The sequence below is a fragment of the Sander lucioperca genome, chromosome 23, assembly GCF_008315115.2.
Source record: "Sander lucioperca isolate FBNREF2018 chromosome 23, SLUC_FBN_1.2, whole genome shotgun sequence".
Classification (NCBI taxonomy): Eukaryota; Metazoa; Chordata; class Actinopteri; order Perciformes; family Percidae; genus Sander; species Sander lucioperca.
In genome coordinates, this window is record NC_050195.1 from 6,948,584 (window position 1) to 6,969,168 (window position 20,585).

A 20,585-nucleotide genomic window follows, 5' to 3' on the forward strand; every position below is an offset into this window, starting at 1 on the left:
TATTGTATAATTTGTCTTACAACTATGACAATTGTCTATGACACTTTTTTTTTTATTCCTAGCTTTAATATATCATTTTATAATAAATTCTCATTTTTGCCCTTATTCTGAAAATGATTCTTTATTGTACACTAACCTTTAAGAGTATGCCACCCTGCATTTAACTGCATATATATATATATATATGTACATATTTGTACACATCTCTGAATCTTGAATCATTTGTGCATTGTTTGGGCTAGACACATGAGTTGCAAAGAAGGCCAATCTTAATGTTAGAGCATAAAACAATATTTTAGACAAAAGTGTGCTTCCAACTTTGTGGCAACAGTTTGGGGACGGACCTTTCTTGTTGCAAAATGATTGCCCAAATGCACCAACTTAGGCCCATACAGAAATGGTTTTCCCAATTTGATGTGGAAGAACTTGACTGGCGTGCACAGAGCCCTGACCTCAATCGCATCCAACACGTTTGGGATGAACTGGAATGCTAGACCTTATCACACACCTTTGAACTCTGTGGCTGGCCTCACTAATGCTCTTGTGGCTGAACGGGAGCAAATCCCTACAGCCAGGTTCCAAAATAGTGATAGTGGAGGCTGTTATAGCAGCAGATAAATGCCCATGGATTTGGAATGAGATGTTCAACAATCAAATATGATATCATTTTGTAGTTCATGACTTGTACTGTAAATTAAAACTGTGTTATTCTGGTTTCCTGTTCATTTGTAGTTTTGCTATTTTGTAGCTTTTGGTTGTGTATTATAATTGTGTTTATTTACATTGCAATAGAGAGGCGAACTCCCTCCCCTTCCGGTGGACCGCCATGGGACCTTAATTTGGAATAAATTTGAATAGTGAATGGGGAAAGACAAATGATTTCATTATCCCGTTTGAACTGAGCCATGAATTGCATATATGATGTTCTTCAGTTTAAAAGACAATTTTGCAAGTCAAGAAAGTCTCAGTTTATTGTTAAACTGTTGAAGTATAAGACTGTGAAAATACGTAATTAGAAAGACTAAACACTTCAAAGTCGCATGGATTTGACGCAGAGGATCTTGCTTGTTGTTACGCTTCTCTGCTGATAAAACTTCGCTGGATAAAACACAACAGGTTCCCCTAATTTCCACCAGGCACGTCAGCGTTGCGTTTCGGGCACATCCCGACCAGTGGTGTAGTGATCCCTGGAGAAGTGGGTATACTCTCAGTTTTCACCTTTTTTTTTTTTTATAAAAGTAGTCCAGAAAAAAGCCCTGTTTTAGAAACAGTGACATGTAAGACTATGAGTTAGTTTACCCAAAAATCTGTCATTTCTACTTGCTCACTATTATAAAATGATCATGACTTGATTAGGAGCAGTTTGTAGTTACTACTGGTCACACAAGCAGCCTGGATGAATGTAAAATGTATTTATCATGAGGCAAACATGGTGTTATCTCTTCTCCTCTAAATGTGCAGTCATATTGCCACTGGCAATTTGCCAGTAGTTTAAAATAATTATTCATTTGGAAACCACCTTAAAACTTACCTCAGAATTATGTCTTCCATCAACTGGGGTGGCACACCGCCGCTTGTGTTGTTTCTTCATCTGTTGTTTGGTCTGCTGCCGTTATCGTAGTCAAGTGGCACCGGCACCTGAGGTTTTTTTTGTTTTTTTTCACTGGCACCTGAGGTATTAGCGATATTTTCCTCAGCATGACCCGCCCTACTCTGCCTCTGATTGGCTCATCAGTCCTCATGCCTAAAGTTAACCAATCTAATCAGTGAAAGTAGCGAGTACCAGCCAATTAGAGGCAGAGGAGGGTGGGTCATGGCTTCACTATCCTTGAGGAAAAAATGGGCAATCTGGCTCACAGATATTACTGAATGGTGCGCATCAGGGGGGATTTAGAAGTGGGTATACGCAATGCTGACTGAAAAATAAGTAGGTATACGCCGTATACCAGCGTATACCCTGGACTACAACACTGGTCCCGACCCCCGTGAGCATTTGATATTCCACCAGCCGCGTCACGGCGCATCCCAGAAGCGTACGTGAAGTGGCTCTCCGCTCTGCTAAAGACACACGCCAGGTTTATTTTCACGCGAGTTGCGAGCCGTTCAGGCAGCCGGGCAGGAAGTGAAGCAGCGAAAGTATCAAGTCAATTTACCAAAACACACCCCCCAGAAAAGAGAAGGCATGGAGTTTAACTGCAGGAGTGCCTGAAGTGGAAGGTAGATACTGGCTTAATAGACACGCTATTGTTCTGTAAAGTACTTGTAGAGTCAATATAATCTGCGAGTCGGGCAGGCAAGATGCTCCGCATCTGAGACGCTCCCGGTGTGGTATGGTGCGTGGCAGAGGACGGAACAAAACAGCGGCGCAGCAGAAATGCAGCGCAGACGTGCCCAGAGGAGAATCGGATTAAGAGAAACGTTACAGTGTACATTGATGTTAAAATGTATCAACATGGCATCATGACTTTGCGTAAACATACATGCCACTTTCCTAAAGCCAAATGGCGTGTTATCTGTACGCATTTTGAGCTATCCACGTGTATGTCTACGCTGTATACAGCGGATGTAAACATACACACGTTGGCATGTTAGAACAACGTCACACGTGTGTAAAAAAAGGTGGGTGGGTTTAGGAAAAGAACATTGGGAAAGGCTTTAGAACGACAAAAACACGACACACGCTTAGGAAAACAATAAACGGTTGGGTTTTAAGAGAAGAACATCGGGGAAGGCTTAAAAAAAAACGGTAAATAAACGCCACTCCTGGGTGAAAGTCCTGTGTTTTACCCATCCACCAACCCAACCACCCTCCCTCGCGGATCTCCGTCCTTTCATACTACTCACTACGGCGATAATTCACATGTAATGTAGGTCAATGGAGGCCAAACGGCGTTGATAAACACGCTAAAAAGTGATTATGCGTCTTGATAACACGCAAAAATGGCATACGGATTGACGTGTCATACATACGCCACTTAATGAGATCAGTCTAAATCTATACAGGTTGGCAGGACGGTCTGAAATGTTTTGTACGGTCTTTCGCTGTACGTTTTGTTGGTAAACGTGAGATGTTTGAGTCTGGTCTTCATATCGGAAACAAGCTCTCTCTCACTCCCGCTTGGTCAGTGGCAGTCAGAGTCACATTATACTGATGTAAAGTCTGGCACGTGGGACTGCTGGGATTGGTTGAAGTCGCGGGAAACTCCGGTTATTGGTCAAATTTGCGGAAAAGTTGTGGTGATTGGTCAAAATTGTGAGTCGCACCAAAGTCACAGTGATTGGTTGAATTTGCGTGAATTGGCGCGATCGCGACATGGCGAAATCCTGGAGGGACTGCCTGATGCTTTGCTCGATGTCATTATACAAAAGTTTTGGGCAGCTCTTCACCAGCTCTTCATCCAGTGTAACTTTTTTTTTTTTTTTTTTCCCTCATCCTCCGTGTCATGATAGTTGATTGTGGACTTTTTGCTCGACACAGGCCATAAACCTTCACAGATGCAAGCAGCCTAACAAGACTTAGGCATGTCTGCTCCAAGATACCGAAACCAGTGGCTTCTCTCTCACTCTTTCTTTCTGTCTCTCTGCTTCAGAAAATGAGGAGCTTCACAAAAAATGCAACTCCATAACACTAGCCTGTGTGTCCCCAAGGATACTGAGCTAGCATGGTCTGCCAGTCTATCACATAGGAGCACACCGCTTTTGTGACAAACTGGCAGACTAACATATTTCATTCTTGTAGCTCCTCTGTGCTCTTCTTTTTCTTCCCAGACAATCCTCACAATAACCTTGGTGGTGAGTGCATGACTACACAGTGTTCCCCGTTGCTTCCTGTTGATTCAGTGCAGCGCACTGGTGGATATCAGCGCTCAAACACTCCACACTCATTTAAAAAATGTGGTGAATACACAGCAGAGAGCTGTCGAAACATCACAAAAGGTCAGAGTACGGATTTAATTACTTTTTATTGTGCGCCATGCATGTGTAAAACACTGAATAACAACACGTATTCCCTCTAACCTCCAGATCATTTGCGTGCAGCAGAAAAGTCATGTTTTGTCAAAGCAGGATGGACTCCTTAAAAAAAAAAAGAACAGACAAGCTCTATTTTAACAGGTGAGCAGCCTGGCCATCCTTAAATCCTTCAGAGGCTGTATCCATTACAGAATCCATGAGAGGTGGGTGAGAGGCAAAGAGCGTGGAGGGGCTGCTTCACTGCACACCACACAACCCCTCTTTACACTAACTGGCAATTGTTAAATTCACACTCGTGTCAGTCTTCTTCACAATTTAGAGCCCTCTCAGGTATCTCCTTGTGGACAAAACTTCCCCGCAGTCACTGATGTCTCCGAATGTAACAGCAAAGTAATTCTACAGTCTGATGGCGTCGCTTTCTGTTTTTCTTTTTTCTTATTACACAGGGGCCTTAAAGATTCATGAGGGAACTTGCATTCAAACAAACTTAATATCCATCCTGTTTCATACCAGTAACAACACAGTCTGGCAGAGGGAAGTGAATCATATTGCCCCAGTGACTTGGAAGTGCCCAGATATGCAAATGTGTGAGCTGGTGCAATAGATTATTCAAACGCATAGATGCTTTGCCTTTGGGGTAGCCCTGCTGCCGAGCCGTGGTCACTCCCCGTGTGTAATAACCCCTTTCTCCCCAGAGTCGGGAGGCAGTGGTGACTGTTTTCAGTCACACGGGTGACACAAGGTGACACCGTCTAGCCGGTGGCCTAGCAGTCCACCCACACAAGAGCTGAATGGATGAATGGCTGCTTGATTTCCTTTTTTTTGTATTTCATAAGACGTCTAGCTTTTTGTAAACAAAAATATGCCTAAACTACCTAAGGAATTAAATAAGCTGCTAACAGAAATGGTAAAATTGAGGAAATTGGGTGGTTTAAATAATAAAAGCTTAAAACCATTTGCAGACCTTGCGAATGCATCATGGTGTCGCTTATGATTCCCAGAAACATCTCTGGTTGACAGTCTCTCTAATTTTGTAATTGGAAGACAGGTTTGTTGAAGGGAGGTTAGAAACTACTCATAAAACACTGTGCACTGAAAGGAATAGCTTGACATTTTGAGAAATGCTCTTATTTTCCTTCTTGCCAAGAGTCAGAAGAGAGGATTGATACCACTCTCCAGTGTTCACAGACATTTTCAACACCTCACTGGAGATATGCCACGTGCCAGCCTGCTTCAAGTCCTCAACAATCATCCCTGTCCCCAAGAAGCCAAGGACCACAGGACTTGATGACTTCAGACCCGTCGCCCTGACCTCTGTGGTTATGAAGTCCTTTGAGCGCCTTGTGCTTTCACACCTCAAAGACATCACTGACCCCCTCCTGGACCCCCTGCAGTTTGCCTACAGAGCCAATAGGTCTGTAGACGATGCGGTCAACCTGGCCCTCCACTACATCCTCCGGCACCTGGACTCCGCAGGAACCTACGCCAGGATCCTGTTTGTGGACTTCAGCTCTGCCTTTAACACCATCATCCCGGCTCTGCTTCAGGAGAAACTCTCCCAGCTTGGTGTGCCTGACTCCACCTGCAGGTGGATCACTGACTTCCTTTCTGACAGGAAGCAGCATGTGAAGCTGGGGAAACACGTCTCCGACTCACAGACCATCAGCACCGGATCCCCCCAGGGCTGTGTTCTTTCTCCTCTGCTCTTCTCCCTGTACACCAACAGCTGCACCTCCAGTCACCAGTCCGTCAAGCTTCTGAAGTTTGAGGACGACACCTCCCTCATCGGACTCATCTCTGATGGTGACGATTCCGCCTACAGGTCGGAGGCTGACCACCTGGTGAAGTGGTGCATGGTTGTGGACTTCAGGAAGAACCCAGCCCCACCTGCCCCCATCACCCTCTGTGACTCCACAATTAACATTGTGGAGTCTTTCCGCTTCCTGGGAACTAGCATCTCCCAGGACCTCAAGTGGGAGCTGAACATCAGCTCCCTCGTCAAGAAAGCACAACAGAGGATGTACTTCCTGCGGCAGCTGAAGAAATTCAACCTGCCAAAGACAATGATGGTGCACTTCTACACAGCCATCACTGAGTCCATCCTCACATCCTCCATCACCATCTGGTACGCTGCTGCCACTGCCAAGGACAAGGGCAGACTGCAGCGTGTCATTTGGTCAGCTGAGAAGGTGGTTGGCTGCAATCTGCCGCCGCTCCAGGACCTATACGCCACCAGGACTCTGAAGTGTGCTGGAAAAATTGTGGCTGATCCCTCCCACCCCGGCAACAAACTCTTTGAGACACTCCCTTATGGCAGGAGGCTGAGGTCCATCAGGACCAAAACCTCACGTCACAAGGACACTTTTTTCCCCTCCGCCACTAGCCTTATTAACAAGGCCCGGAAACCACCCTGACTCTCTCCACACCCCACCTCTGGCTCTACATGCCACTGTACTTAATCTGCTCTTTTTATATTAATTCTTACTCTCTTATTTTTAATACATTCTGTGTGTGTATATATATATACATATATTTATACTTATATTGTTTGTTCTGTTTAACCTGTTTGTTTAACTTATTTTAGAGAATGTGTGACATGCACCTACAACACCAAAACAAATTCCTTGTATGTGTAAAAAACGTACTTGGCAATAAAGCTTTTCTGATTCTGATGTCTGTACAGTAAATATGTAGCTGGAGCCAGGAGCTGGTAAACTTAGCTTAGCACAAAGACCGGAAACAGGGGGCTGGCCCTGCTCTGACCGAAAGAAGGAAAAAAAAAATACTCCTACTGGCAGCTTTAAAGCTCACTGATTAACACATTTTACCTTGTTTGTTTAATCCATACATAAAACCATGTCTACAAATGCCAACTTGCCATTTTAAGGGGATTATGTGCCAGATTATTTCATGGCCGGGACCAGTTACTTCCTGGAGTCGCCGCTGATTGTCCGGTAACTAGTTTCAAATGTGTTGATATGAATTGATTTTAAACAGAATGTTATTTGACACTATTGGTTAGTGGTTTGGTCAAGTTTGCATTCACTACCACTCGGAGTGCCTGAAGCTGTACATTTCAAACATTTATCCATTTCCTTGAGCTATTTTAAGTATTTATCCAATACTTGCGGCAGTATTGTGGGGTTGAATTTTGGTGCTTTCACAAAATATTTACACAATGAGTTTTGCTTAATAATAATCAATAATGTGGATACAATGACTAAGACAGCTACTTAGTCTGGTAAATTCAGAAAATGACATCACCTTACTGTAATGCAGCCTTTAAAACCAGAAAAAAGACAACACCTATGTCAAATCACCATATTACGATATCCAAAATTTAAGACGATATTATCACGCCTCATATATCGATGTCGATATAATAATCGATATATTGCCCAGCCCTACGTATCCATTACTTTTAGCTACAGTAACTGTTTGGACCTCTCTGCTCGCTTGCAAACTAGTTTTGATGCAGTCTCAAACACAATATGCCGTGTTCAACTGTTACAGCTTACTTGTGGATACTGCAGTTTGATCTGTCTGCCACTGGTCTGAGGCTGTAGCTACTAATTGCATACGCCCACACAAGCACCAGGCAGGAATATTGATTCCTCATCCTCACATTGCAACCATGTTGAATGACACTGAGAAACCAGTGGCGATAGACCGGCGCATTGTGAGGCATCATGCTGATAGAGGTGGGTAATTTACTGGGACTGTGTACATGTATGCGCGTACTGCTGCGCCTACACTTAAAAACTCCTTAGACTGTAACACATGAGGACAGGTGACAAGCGGTTAGTGAGGAAGAAATGTGCACACATTAGACGAAAAGTACAGCATCAGCAGATGTTATTAAAACTGTATTTAGAAGCAACAACTGAGTGTGTGTTTAGTGGATCAATAATGAGGGACAGACAAGACAATGAAGATTAATCAAAGGGCTTGGAAAATACAGCACTCAGGCAAGCAATTAATATGTCAGGGAAACCTCACTGGGACAGAAAATCCGTTAAAATAAATGTAAGAAAGGCTTCAAGGGCCATTACTTAGGATTATCATCATTGATTTTGTCTATATCTGCGTGTGATGTTAATATCTCTATTGATTCACCACTTTTGAGCAGCTTTTGATAGACACCACTCACGCGTTGCATCTCATAAAACTCAGTTTTAGATTTCATTACAATGTCTGGACTGATCCCTCCTTTCCTCAAGGAGGGCGATGAGCATCGATCCGCTCCAGACAGAAAGCATAAGTTCAGCACATGCTTTGATGAAATGTGCCTTAACTTTTTTTATTAGCATAATAGTGCATCAAAAACAGCTGGGACCGGGAGCCCCCTAGTCAATGTGGCTGCCGGCCAGGACAAGCTAATTTCTTTGGCTTTGCTTCAGATGTTTTGCATAACATGACTTGAACTGAGTAGGAAAGTGAAAGAGGCATCAATAGAAGCAGAAATGGAAGAAGAGCTTACTATGTGGAATAATCCCTGAAAATCACCATAAGGGACCTGAACTGTACTGTATATTACTGGACGTACAGTGAGTGCTGTGCATTATTTTGTTGCATGTACAGCAACCACAGGCCTCGATTACCTAATGACGACATCTAAGGGTTACAAGCGCAAATTAAAGGGTCCCTGCCTTTTCCATTTTGATTATGGTTATTGTTGTTTACTGTGGTTTTATATGCTGGACCCAAAGGAACTTGCAGCCTCAATCTCCTGCAGCCTGCTTTGTTTCTGGCTCTGTAGAACCAAAAAAAGATGGACTCTTAGTGGATATCTGGGGGCGTTTGTGCTTGTGATGGTCTGTGTGTTCAATTTCATTACACTTACGGACACACTTCTAGACATTAAATGTATGAAATCAGGAAATCAGGCAGCAATGCTTTCTCAGACCATTTCTTTGCTCTCTTAAACCCCCAGCACTATTGATTGCAGAGTATAATATACACTCAGCACTATTGATTGCTGAATACATTATAATCCAACTGTTGCATCATATATAATTTCTACAGATTAGATGATTGCTTCCTCATTTCCATTAAAACCAGCGTTAAATGATCCTGCCTGAGAAAAACCTAGAGCCTAGAATCACTGCTAAAACTGCTTTGATTGCAAGACATTATCTAGTTGCAGTGTGAACAGCCAGAGCCAGCGAATTGTCATTTCCAGGTTTCAGCTCTCTAAGTTTTAGAAGGAACTTCTTGGTCTGGCTCCCCTTTCTCAATTCCCCCTCTATAAAAATGTACAGTTTCCTTTGTAAAGGCATACTAACACTTAACAATGAAATATGATGGAGGATCTGTCAACCTGGTCCCTCTTTGCTTGTCAGGATGATGCATGATGCAGCATAAAAAGTGGAGTTGAAATGCTTAGTCACTCAATTAGTTGATCGACAGAAAGTTATTCAGCAACTATTTAAATCATCAATACAATCGATTTCAGTTATTGTTTAAGCAGCAATGCCATACTTATGACCGCCTCAGTTTCTCAAATGTTAGAATTCGCTGCTTTCTATTATCTTAAATTATAATAAAATGAATATCTTTGGTTGGACAAAACAAGACATATGAGGACATAGGCCTAACATTGTCTTTATTGATTATGTTTATAGGCTACAACTAATTTACAAAAGCAAGGAAATGTAATTCTGACTAGATTACATTTTCTATTCAAATAATAAGAAAATGTTGTCAATTGACGTATCTGGCTATACACTGACACTGATTTATTCTCCTCCAAAATATCCAATATGCAATACAATATCTGCTCCTAGTGAGCATTATTTACCTTTTTTATGGTTATGTTTAGGCGCTGGCAACACCTGAGGCCTGTACTACGAATCAAGATCAACATGTCCTGGATTTATTTCAGTTACCCGGCTTCACCTAACCTAACAACCGCAGTCCCGCATAAGCTGTGTCACGACGGTGATTAACAACTAGTTCAATCAACCCGTGAACACGTTCACATAAAAGAGGCGGTGTTTGCACATCGTGACCAATCGCAAACATCTACCAGAGCCGCATATTTTACATAAGAAGAGCAAACTATAATACTACATAAATATGAAGAACACAGACACAATCTGACCATAATTACACCTGTGCTTTCCATAAACTGTCGTTGCTTTAGCCTATTATTTCAGTTGCTACCCTGGCAGTGGTAAGCGATCGTGAGAGCAAATAAAAAAATATAAAAACATAAGCAGTTTAGGTGTCACCACAGCGATTTAACCCGGTAACAAGTGATCCACCGTCGTGATACACAAAACCCTGGGTTGAACCTGAAGTTACCTTGTTAACTACATGTAAATAAATATATGGTTCTGCTGCACTACTAGCAAAGCATGGACACGTTTGTTAAAGAAAAAGGTTAAAGGAATGGCAATTCAGTGTGTTTTCAACCCTTTGTTGAACAGAGAGCGCCATCTAGTGAGCTCAGAAAATAAAGACAGTGGTTCGCAAAGCTTCATTTGACCATCACTAGTTCAGACTCCACTACACTCAGGGAGTTTCTTTTTTTAAGAGCAGATGCAATAAAAAGGGGAGTTTATACTGCTTGAATTTGTCGATGGAAACCATGTGTAGCAATATACAATATTGATGAGGAGACAAATCGTGATATCGAATCGATTCGAATCGTTGACAGGATAATCGGAATCGAATTGAATCGTGAGACCAGTGAAGATTCACACCCCTAATAGAGAGGCACATTTCAGCTTTATCCATAGAAAGCTCCAGTGCTCTGCATGCTTTACGTTGGCCTCTGTCATAGGTGATGCAGCATCCTCAAAACTCAAGGCACCAACTCTGCTTAAATGTTTTAATATTAGGCTAGGTCCACACAGTATCACCTCTGTTCCTCGCCTGGTCCAACTTAAACTGCTACAGGTCAGAGACATGTGCAAGATTTTGATTGAATCCGACAGGACCTAAAAGAACCTGAAAAGCACCTGATAACATGAGCATGGCAAACTGAACCTTCAGCCAGGCAATCAAAACACCAATAAAATACTCACTTGGCTTAATCTAGGTAGAGACAGCCATGGTTGCTATTGATTTTTAGCCAGACTCAGTAGACAACATGTGCCGGGAGAGAAAAGTTCCTACAAGTGAGAACATTCTTGGGATAATGAAACAAACTTGACAATGGGAGTACATTTGAATGCAATTACAATACAGATCACTGTAAGTTTTAACCACTTTGTCTCCACAAACAAATTTCCTAAAATGAGTGTCTGTGCCTAGTTTCTAGTAGGTGTGTTCAGACTTTTGTGTGTGCATTTTTTCGCATCTTGAATTAGTGTTAGATAGGTCCTTCAGTTCAGGCACTCATCTGTACTACTTTTTAGTGTCACTTATACCTGCTGTTTTATTTCTGTGCTAACGCTGTTCTCAATTGTACGTGCAATAAAAAATGTGACTGTGCAATACTGTATACAATCCTTGGTAACTGGTAGCCTAACACTTTACTTTAACCATTCCATGCATGCCATCAATAATTTAGTGTACACAGTGGTGTTTTTAGATGGAAAAAATGGTGGAGCAACAACCAACGTCACTTTGGAGAGATGCATTGCATGCTATTTCACATTTCCCACACAGTGTAACACAGGTGAAAATCCGACTGGGCACATACCTGTTGGTATGCGCTGTCAGTTAGTTTTGCTGAGCAAGTCGAACTTTACCGCGTTGTCTTGCTGCTTTTCTGTTTGGTAATCTCTCTCAGAAAGATGCTTGAGATCCTGAAATCCTGTTCGTAACCAGTTACCATCCTCCTCGATTACTGACACACGCGGGAAGCGAAATGCGTCTTCTTTGGTCTTTGACAAGCTAACGTTAGCAGTTAGCTAGCCGTTTTGTTCTGGGGAACCACTCCATGTTAAATCAATTTTATTATGTTTACCAAAGGTTTGGTTTATAACAATATCCCGCTGCTGATGTGCACCGAGGCGTTTAATCTTTAAATTGTCTTTAAAAGACGAATTTTTTTTAACGTGTGCTGTAGAATATAATCCAAATCATTCATAGTAACCGCAGTTAACGACGTTACTAACTTCTCTAACGAAAGACAACTACGAGCAGCCCGTGGCAAACAGCCAGTCAGTTGCAGCTTGAAAAAAAGGTAATCAGCTTTGAGCATGCGTATTGTTGTTTTTCCACACAACTTGAGCGAGCGTGGGGAAATCAAAACGCGATTTTAAAACTATTTTATTAGCTACTGACTTAAATCGTAGAATAATGATAAATAACCGCAGCAACCTAGTTGTTTTATGTCATACATTAATCCAGAATTATATTAATTTCTAAATTACTCAGTAGCTAATCAGTAGCCTACCGCTAAACCCCCATTCTTTCTGCTGCCAGCAGGTGAAGCTGTGTCCACAAGGATGCACAGTGTTTATTAATATATTGGTCAATGATTATGACTTCATTAATGAGGCATCCTAACTGATGTGTATTATCAATTAATGAATGATTAAAAACACATACTTTTACATTTAATTATGAGCAGATCCTGTACCTATACAATGTGTATTTTGTGTACAAAACATGTATTAGATGTTTCTAAATATGTTTAAAACTCCTGGAGACATGTCGAGCTGGAAGTTTCATTATTGACTTCAGAAATTGTAGTTTTTTAAGTCTTTTTTGTTATGTTGTCAGTCACTCATCCGTTCATCCATCAGCTTCACATGGGGAGAAATGCATAATAAACATTTGAAAATGTCCATTAATAGGATTACAACTATAATATGGTTTTGATCCAGTGTTATAAACCATTAATTCATTATTTATACATTGCTTATAAATACGTAATCAGGGGTTGAAATAACGTGTTGCTATTTAATATCAAAAATAGTGGAATGTTTTCTATAAATAAAATATTATTCGGTAGTATATAAAACCATCTGTTTCATTTTAGGAAGCTATTTCATGTTTTCAAAATACAAGTCTTAACTAATCTCACTTTGCATCCCTTCACAATAAAATGAGCGTGAGAACTGTTACACGTTAAATTATGTATTTATTATTTAGATAGTTAAAAAGAGTGCATCAACGCAGTAAATTCAACTGTTTAACTATCACTTGTTCAAATGTCTTTGGATTATAAAATGGTTAGGATTTAGGGAAAATACTGATAGTTCTGAATAAATATGCTGCATTGACTTTTATGAACTTGTATGTTGTCCTCTGACCTCCGTGGCATTTACTATATTGTCCTACAAGGCAAATTCCAGCCATCTGGTACTCCAGGCAAGTTCAAGGAAATGTTAAGATGTACTGTATTTGCAATTATTATCTGGCCCCGTTCTACTGCAACACATTATTTTATCCCATTCCCTGTACATTACAATAAAAAAAGAGCTTCAGATTACACATCTGATGCTCAAAGTGCTGTGGAATTAGATTGTTGCCATTTGAAAGTCAAACGAACATCTCTTTTAGGACATCGCACACATCATCATACACTACAGCAGTGGCAGATGTACAGTATAGTAAGATAATTGTACAAAGAAATTGCAGTTATTTATGTTTCAAAAGGCACCAGTTCAAACACTCCTCATCCCCCCCAACCTCCTGCTGTTATTGCTGCTGCTGCTGCTGTTGTTCCTGCTGTTTGTGTTGCAGCTGCTCCGCCGTTGCGGTTAGCTTTCGCTCGCAAGCTTGTTCCTCCACCTTTGCGTTCTTCATCAGCGACCAATCTCATAGCCAGCAGTTCATTTACAGATCAGAACAAGAGCAGACATGAAAAATTACCTCATCTCTTGGGTGGGTTCCTATTGACGCTAGAAAAGGTGTTGATAAATAATGAAGGGACTTTGGAGCATGCAGTCAATCTCTAATACAGTCCACAATACAAACTTCTAATACTTATTAAAAAGAATACTGCATGTTCAACCACCAATGTAAAATGAGAGAGCATCTTGAACATCCCATCTAATTGCTGATACATTACTGGCCTCTAGTGGTGGACAGTAATATGAGAGTAACACATTGAGTAAACAGCAATAATGCTGAAATAGAGGCTCTCAGGCAATATGGTGATGTTCAATGTAAGTACATTACATGACACTTAACAGGGCCAGTGTTTATAAAGTCACTTCAACATTGACTTCACTTTGTGCTAAAGACTGTTGCCTCTAATGAGGGTAATCATCCCGGCAGAATTCCACTCTATTCCATCCGATAATTACACATTAGAGTCACATGAGACGGGAGGAGAGATAACTTCAGTCATTGGGAATCCAGTCAAAATAAACATCAGTCTCAGAACAGCTTCATTCTGAAACAGAGTTCAAAATTGGGTAAAATTAAACCAAAACAAACATCTGGATGTGGGTCTACATACCGAATGATTCATATCTAATGTAAGATTAAATACTTATATAGCTACAGACAAGAATGTGAGCAAAATTACAATATGCTGGTATACAAAAGTGTAAACATTTTTTGTTTCCCACCTCAATCAGCATTTTTGATCACAAAAGAGTAATCAAATGTAACCTGGAGGTCGCTGAAATTGGTGACTGAATTGAAATGATTTCCTTTGGTTAAAAAAGTGCAGCCGATGAAACCCACCCAGTATGCAAATTCAAAGACAATCAGTAGTGATTACAGCACAGTAACTTTTTATTTTGAAATACAGCAATTGGCTGGACTAGACTCCTCTTGTACTCATTTAAAAAAAAAACACACACATTTGGATATTGTCATTTCTTCTGTATTGGAGCGTCGTCCCTCACCACTTGGAATATTTCAATTTCCTTGATGATCCGATCAGCAATAACCTTGTTGTTTGCTGAAACCATCCTTCGAGACATCAAATCAAACGGCCCCCCTAAATTGCCAAACAAAGCCTTTATTAAGAGGGGTTTCACCAAAAAACAAACCCTGCTTTTAGTACTTATCACCTCCTTCCTTTATGCACTCAGGTTAATGCTGCATAATCACTTGATGTTCTGTGATCAGATTTGAAAGCATACACACCATCAACATCCAGTACTAGTCCGCCGGCTTCTTTGACTATAACCGCTCCAGCAGCAATGTCCCAGCAATGGATCCCAATCTCAAAGAAGGCCTCCGACGCCCCCGACGCCACCAGACACATGTTAGTTGCAGCTGTCCCTGACCCACGGAGCCTGTCGGGACACAGCAGTTGGAGATGAATGAATACAAGTAGGCAACACTGTCGTACACAAAGGCAGCAAAAGAGAAGTGGAGAAAAAAAGAGTTTAAAATGTCCAGGCTGGCCAGAAAAGGGAGCATATGTTCCCAGGGTCCTATGTTTGAGTCGACCGTTCTCTGGGATATGTTTTCATGCTAATCGAATGTGACCAGTTTTAGCACAAACCGCTAATTAGCTTATAACGCTAGTCGTCGGGGCAAGGGTAAAGTAAAAAGAAATCTCTATTTCTATACCAGTAACAAGGCTCAAAATAGCACCACACTTCCACGGAGGCATAATGAGGGTCCCTACATGTAAACCGAAGCATTGAGAACTTTGTAAGTATACAGACAGTTTATTAAAAAGATAGTTTATAAAGACAGTACCGTTCGCATATACAGGCAGGCGCCATCTTGGGAAAACAGTCACGATCAGTCGAACGACAAACGCCGTGTAACTAGTAACATAGCTCAAGCACAGCGTTCGTCGTTCGACTGGTCATGACTGTCTTTTTACTTTACCCGTGCCCCGACAACTAGCTTTATAAGCTAATTAGCAGTTTGTGCTAAAACTGGTCACATTCGATTAGCATGAAAACATGTCCCAGAGAACGGTCGACTCGGTACACGTGTTATTAATTCCTCGGTTCATTTTGCGCCGGACTTCTACTTTAACATAGTACAGGAACCATTCACACACATTCATACACTGTGGCCGAGGCTGCAATACAAGGTGCCACCTGCTCATCAGATAAACATTCACACACATTTACACTCCGATGGCGCAGCATCGGGAGCAATTTGGGGTTCAGTGTCTTGACCAAGGACACTTCGACCTGCAGGAACTACAGGGCCAGAGATCAAACCACCCAACCTTCCAATTGGTAGGCGACTGCTCTACCACCAGAGCCACAGTCGCTTTCAATGGGTTTTATGTTCTCAGCAATGTTTTTTTTTCCTAATTCAAATGTTCAATGTATGTTTCCATGGGTCAATATGTTGAAATCAGCCACCTACAGCTTATAGCCAGTTACGTTATACTTGTTGAAACCTACGCCCTCAAGTTTGTAGGCAAGACAGTTTTCTTGACTTTAGACATTGGTAACGCCACAGCAGCTGAACTGATTTTTACCACTCAAACTGCATTTGAAACATCCATATTCCTTTGCTCTTTTGCAATTTGAACTGTGAAGCTAGCCCTTACCAAACACGTATAATCTTAGTTCATTTCAAGAGACATAGGACCCTGGGCACATACGGATTCAGCTTTCTACTTGGCTGTTTCTCTGTAGACGAAACAACAGCTTCTAGAGCCAAGAGAGATAATAAAACCAGAGTGCAGGTACTGTGGTTTGGCTTTGTTTGTCACAACACAAAAATTGCAAACTGCAAATTTGATGTGCTGTTTTAAAGAAATTAAACATTTCTAAGGCATGATCATTTTCAATATGGTAAAACAAATGCCAAAAAGTCAGATTCAGGACAAAAACAATTTGGTTACTCTATTTTGGCTTTGTAGGCCAGCACACAGCGTAATAACGAGTCAGTGTATGCATGTCAAGACCACTCACCCATGCACTGGGATGCGGAGGATCTTCTGCATGGTTGAGAAGATCTTGGTTACCTTTTCTATGCTCCTGTCAGTTCCATGCTCAGATATGATTATGGACTTATTGATGTCTGCAATGACAGCATGCCAAAAGGGGTTATTATTATGAATAATTATAAGTGTGAGAGGGACTGTAAAGGTGCACACACACACACACACACACACACACACACACACACACTCACACACTCACACATACAGTTCCAGTCGAAAGTCCTCCAGATTGAATGTGTGTAACCTTTTTAATCTTGAATGCAGAAAAGTAAGTAGCCTTGAGGTCCTTGATGTGAAAGTGATGATTCTGTATGGATATGTTTCCACATACTAAATTTCAAAAGCAAGGCCGAGGATGAAATGCAGAGTTCGATTTGTGTTTTTTCCTACTTTTTTTATTCATTCAAATATGCAAATAGTGCAAACTTTTGACTAGTACTGCACAGAAATAGGACAGTGTTACCGTTTACATTGGACACCTTAATCGGTTCATCATTGCAGAAAGCTCCCTTCCCCTTCCTTGCTTTATACATCTTGTCTTCCAAGCAGCTGTACACCACACCAAACTCCAACTGAAAACAGACGTCATTATTTCAGCTTTCACATACTGTACAGTGTGGATAAACTTCTTTTATTGACTCACTTGTTGGATTTGACATACCTCCTTATTGACAGCAAAGGCAATAGACACAGCCACGAACGGAAATCTGTGAATAAGTAGATTCATGTGCATCAGATCGGAGTGTGTGATTACATACTTTTTTCTTACCCTGTGCATCTAGGTATTTAAAAGCATTTGATAAATGCTGGTTAAAAATATTCCTTGAGGTTTTGGGAAATAAGCTTATTTGTTTTCTTGCCGAGATGAGAAAATCGATTCCACTCTCATGTCTGTCCCCTTAAAAATAAATATGTAAGTGGAGCAAGCAAGCCTTGGATAGCTGTTTCAACCCTGATTCCAGTCTTAATGATAAGCTAAGCTAACTGTCTCCTGGCTGTAGCTTCATATTTAGATACTGTGAATATTTGGCGCCATGGAATAAAACCTTACCTAATTTTAGGACAAATTACATTCCTAATGCTTCTTGTAATATCACAGCCTTTGAGTTTGGCCTGTTTGGTTTGATCAGGTTAAAGTAAATCCATAAACACAATTGTCCTTTAGCAACACTGACCCAACTGACACTGACTTACCCATGCACGAAGTTGGTGGTGCCGTCCACAGGGTCTATGATCCATGTAGGTTTGTCAGTTAAGATACATGGCTCCCCCTTTGCGACTGACTCTTCTCCAATGAAACTGCAGCACAGAAAAACCAATGACAAATATCAAGATATGACACAAATGGTACAAAAATTCATATGCAGGTGTGTGTGTGTGTGTCTCACCAGTGTGTGCCATTTCCAAATTGTTCTTTAAGAGACCCGATGATGATTTTCTCCACCCTCTCATCAGTCTGAGTGACAAGGTCTACAGTGCAGCTTTTTGTCCGGACCTTTATTTCATCCTCCCCGGCATTCCTAATTACCTAAACAAATGGAATATTAATGGCACATGGTTAGGGATCATGATCATGATAAAGCAGGGCATATTTCATGTTTTGATCATCACAATATCGTCAAAAATATTCAAGGCAATGTTGCAAACACCAGAAAAGAAATACATTCACAGATGGCTTTTACGTACCGCTCCAGCAGCTCTTGCCACTTGAACAGCAAAGTCATATGCATTTTGCCATGGGTCAGCCATTATGTTTGTATGGGGTGGCTTACTTAGGAGAGCCTGTAAAATGAATAAAGCTTGTAAAAGTACATTTGCAAATGCATAAGAGTGTCATATACCATTCGTGAGAAATGCAAAAAACTTAAATAAATACAAAAGAATGAAAAGCTTTAAAAAAAATAAAAAAGTCTGGTGTAAAAGGTGTTAACGGTGACACTCCGCCTCTGAGGCACCACGAAACAGTACTGCTAATCTTGCATTCTAAGCACACTACAACTTAATTTAAAAAAAAAAAAAAATTATGCTTTACAAACCAGTGGCAGCCTCTGTGATGAAAGAAGAATTCAGATCCTTAACATAAGTAAAAGTACAAATACCACACCGTGAAAATACTCCAGTACCAGTATGTAAGTATTATCAGCAAAATGTACTTAAAGCAGTGGTAGTCACTTTATTTTTGGCATCGTTGGGCAGAAATTCCATAACATTCTTTCAGCATACTGTAATTTGAATAGTCTGAGAGAAAACTAGACTTCCACACCTCCTCTTGGCTCGGTTTTCAGGCTTCAGAAAATCTAGCCGTCATGGGAGACTTTGGCCAATCACAGTCATTTTAAAGACAGAGCGTTCCTATTGGCTGTTCTGCGCATGCATTTCCTGTGCAACAAAGAGGGGAGAGCTGCAGGAAGAGATCTCACTCTACTTCAAATTCTGCGGGGTTTTTGCATTCCACCCACTGCAGCTTTAAAGTATTTGTGTATTTAATCTGTACTCCCTATTGTTGGGTAGTTTAATCTACAGCAATGCATCATATTCTTTAAGATAATGTTTGTAGCGTTGCTGTCCTGTGAGAACCAGATATCTCTAAGTCAACAGTGTCAGATAAATAGCCGTTTTCAGATTTGTGACGATTCATTTCCCAGCTGATCCAAGAGGTTTTTTTTTTAAGTGTTTCAAGTTTTTGTTTTGTTTTTTTAGCTAAAGAAGAAGGATACTTTTCATAACACATAAAGGAGCACTTCATCCTTCAGTTTATCACAAACACATCTGAAGATACATGGTTTTCACTGGACAGGAAGGGTATGAGAAATTGTAATCTGAAAAGTATTAAAGCTGTCAGGCAAATGTAAAAAGTAACAAATAATATTGCCTCTGAGATGGAGTAGAAGTATAACATTGCATGGAAAGGAAATACTCAAGTAAATTATATGTACATAGAATTTGTACTTACAGTAAGTACAGTACTTGAGTAAATGTACTTTGTTTAATTCCACCACAGGTTAATCTAATAGAAATATAAAAAGTCTTTGTTAAAATCACATTTAGTGTTTGTTGATGCTTTGTTGTTGTTGTTGTAGAACATATACAGTACGTTACACCATATGCATTATCTCTGATATTACAAATGATGTGTGTCAGGGAAGTTTCTGATAAAAAAAAAAAACACCTTCATGAAAAGTGTTTTGGTGATGAATGACACAATAATGAGTTATCAACTATTCATCCCCTATGATGATAAGCACACACCTGTACACCTTTCATGCACACACATATCATCCATGCACTGCTATATGAAAGAATGAAAGAAAACCTTACCTTACCTTGTCAAGTCAGTCAAAGGCTACTGCTGTTTCCTCTAAACAACTTAACTTTAAATTCCCTCATTGGAGAGATGAAGCAAACTAAAAACAAAAGTTGACGTGACAGAGTGGGAAAAGTACTAGCAACGCCCTCACGTGTTTGTTTATAGCATCCTGAGGGGGGAAAAAAACCAATCTCTGTCTAGGACGGCACACCTGCAACCACATGATGCCACATTTATTTTTACAGTGAACGAATCGAGGGCATTGGTGTCAGCAAGTGGAACATTTGATTTTCTTTGTGATTCAAAAAAAGACACACCCTGCTGCCGTGCCATGTCTGTGTCACATATGTACATACAACACTGACTAATGACTAGTAATCAAAAGCTATTAAATACAGTGCAGCATGGAAAATCCCATAGTGTTGATGTCAGCTCATAAACCTCATGAATCAGATTTTGTGATGGTAAAACTCTTACATTTTTGGAAACACAGGTGTACATTACAGCTCCTGGCTTAGTTTT

At 40.8% G+C, this 20,585-nt stretch overlaps 2 protein-coding genes across 5 annotated transcripts in view; both read right to left on the minus strand.

Moving 5' to 3' along the window:
* Nucleotides 1–11,992, minus strand: part of LOC116062286 (cadherin-7) — a 158,256-nt gene extending 146,264 nt beyond the window's left edge. Inside the window, exon 1 of the mRNA XM_035998244.1 lies at nucleotides 11,624–11,992. The gene's annotated coding sequence lies outside the window, so the exon portion shown is untranslated. The remainder of the gene's footprint in view (nucleotides 1–11,623) is intronic.
* A 2,508-nt stretch (nucleotides 11,993–14,500) lies between these two features.
* LOC116048596 (inositol monophosphatase 1-like) lies at nucleotides 14,501–20,585 on the minus strand. 4 transcript variants are annotated; one of them, XM_035998308.1, is made up of 10 exons: nucleotides 20,080–20,585; nucleotides 19,710–19,763; nucleotides 18,443–18,538; nucleotides 18,145–18,284; nucleotides 17,951–18,055; nucleotides 17,418–17,463; nucleotides 17,220–17,328; nucleotides 16,725–16,833; nucleotides 14,977–15,128; nucleotides 14,501–14,827 (listed from the first exon to the last, which is right to left on the minus strand). In XM_035998308.1, exons 3-10 carry the CDS (start codon nucleotides 18,503–18,505, stop codon nucleotides 14,700–14,702), a joined length of 852 nt encoding a protein of 283 aa, XP_035854201.1. In that variant the 5' UTR covers nucleotides 18,506–18,538; nucleotides 19,710–19,763; nucleotides 20,080–20,585; the 3' UTR covers nucleotides 14,501–14,699. The 4 variants fall into 4 exon arrangements, with proteins under 4 accessions (XP_035854201.1, XP_031153625.1, XP_031153626.1 ...); XM_031297765.2 differs by lacking the exon at nucleotides 19,710–19,763; XM_031297766.2 differs by lacking the exon at nucleotides 19,710–19,763 and having other exon boundaries at nucleotides 18,443–18,555.

Excerpts from the sequence above, each read along its gene's own strand:
- LOC116048596 (XM_031297765.2), bottom strand. The coding sequence starts at position 18,505 with ATGGCTGACCCATGGCAAAATGCATATGACTTTGCTGTTCAAGTGGCA. Across the intron at positions 17,329-17,417 it reads CCTTTGCTGTCAATAAGGAG|TTGGAGTTTGGTGTGGTGTA; the intron begins GTATGTCAAATC and ends GTCTGTTTTCAG. Across the intron at positions 15,129-16,724 it reads CTCCGCATCCCAGTGCATGG|GCTCCGTGGGTCAGGGACAG; the intron begins GTGAGTGGTCTT and ends GTGTCCCGACAG.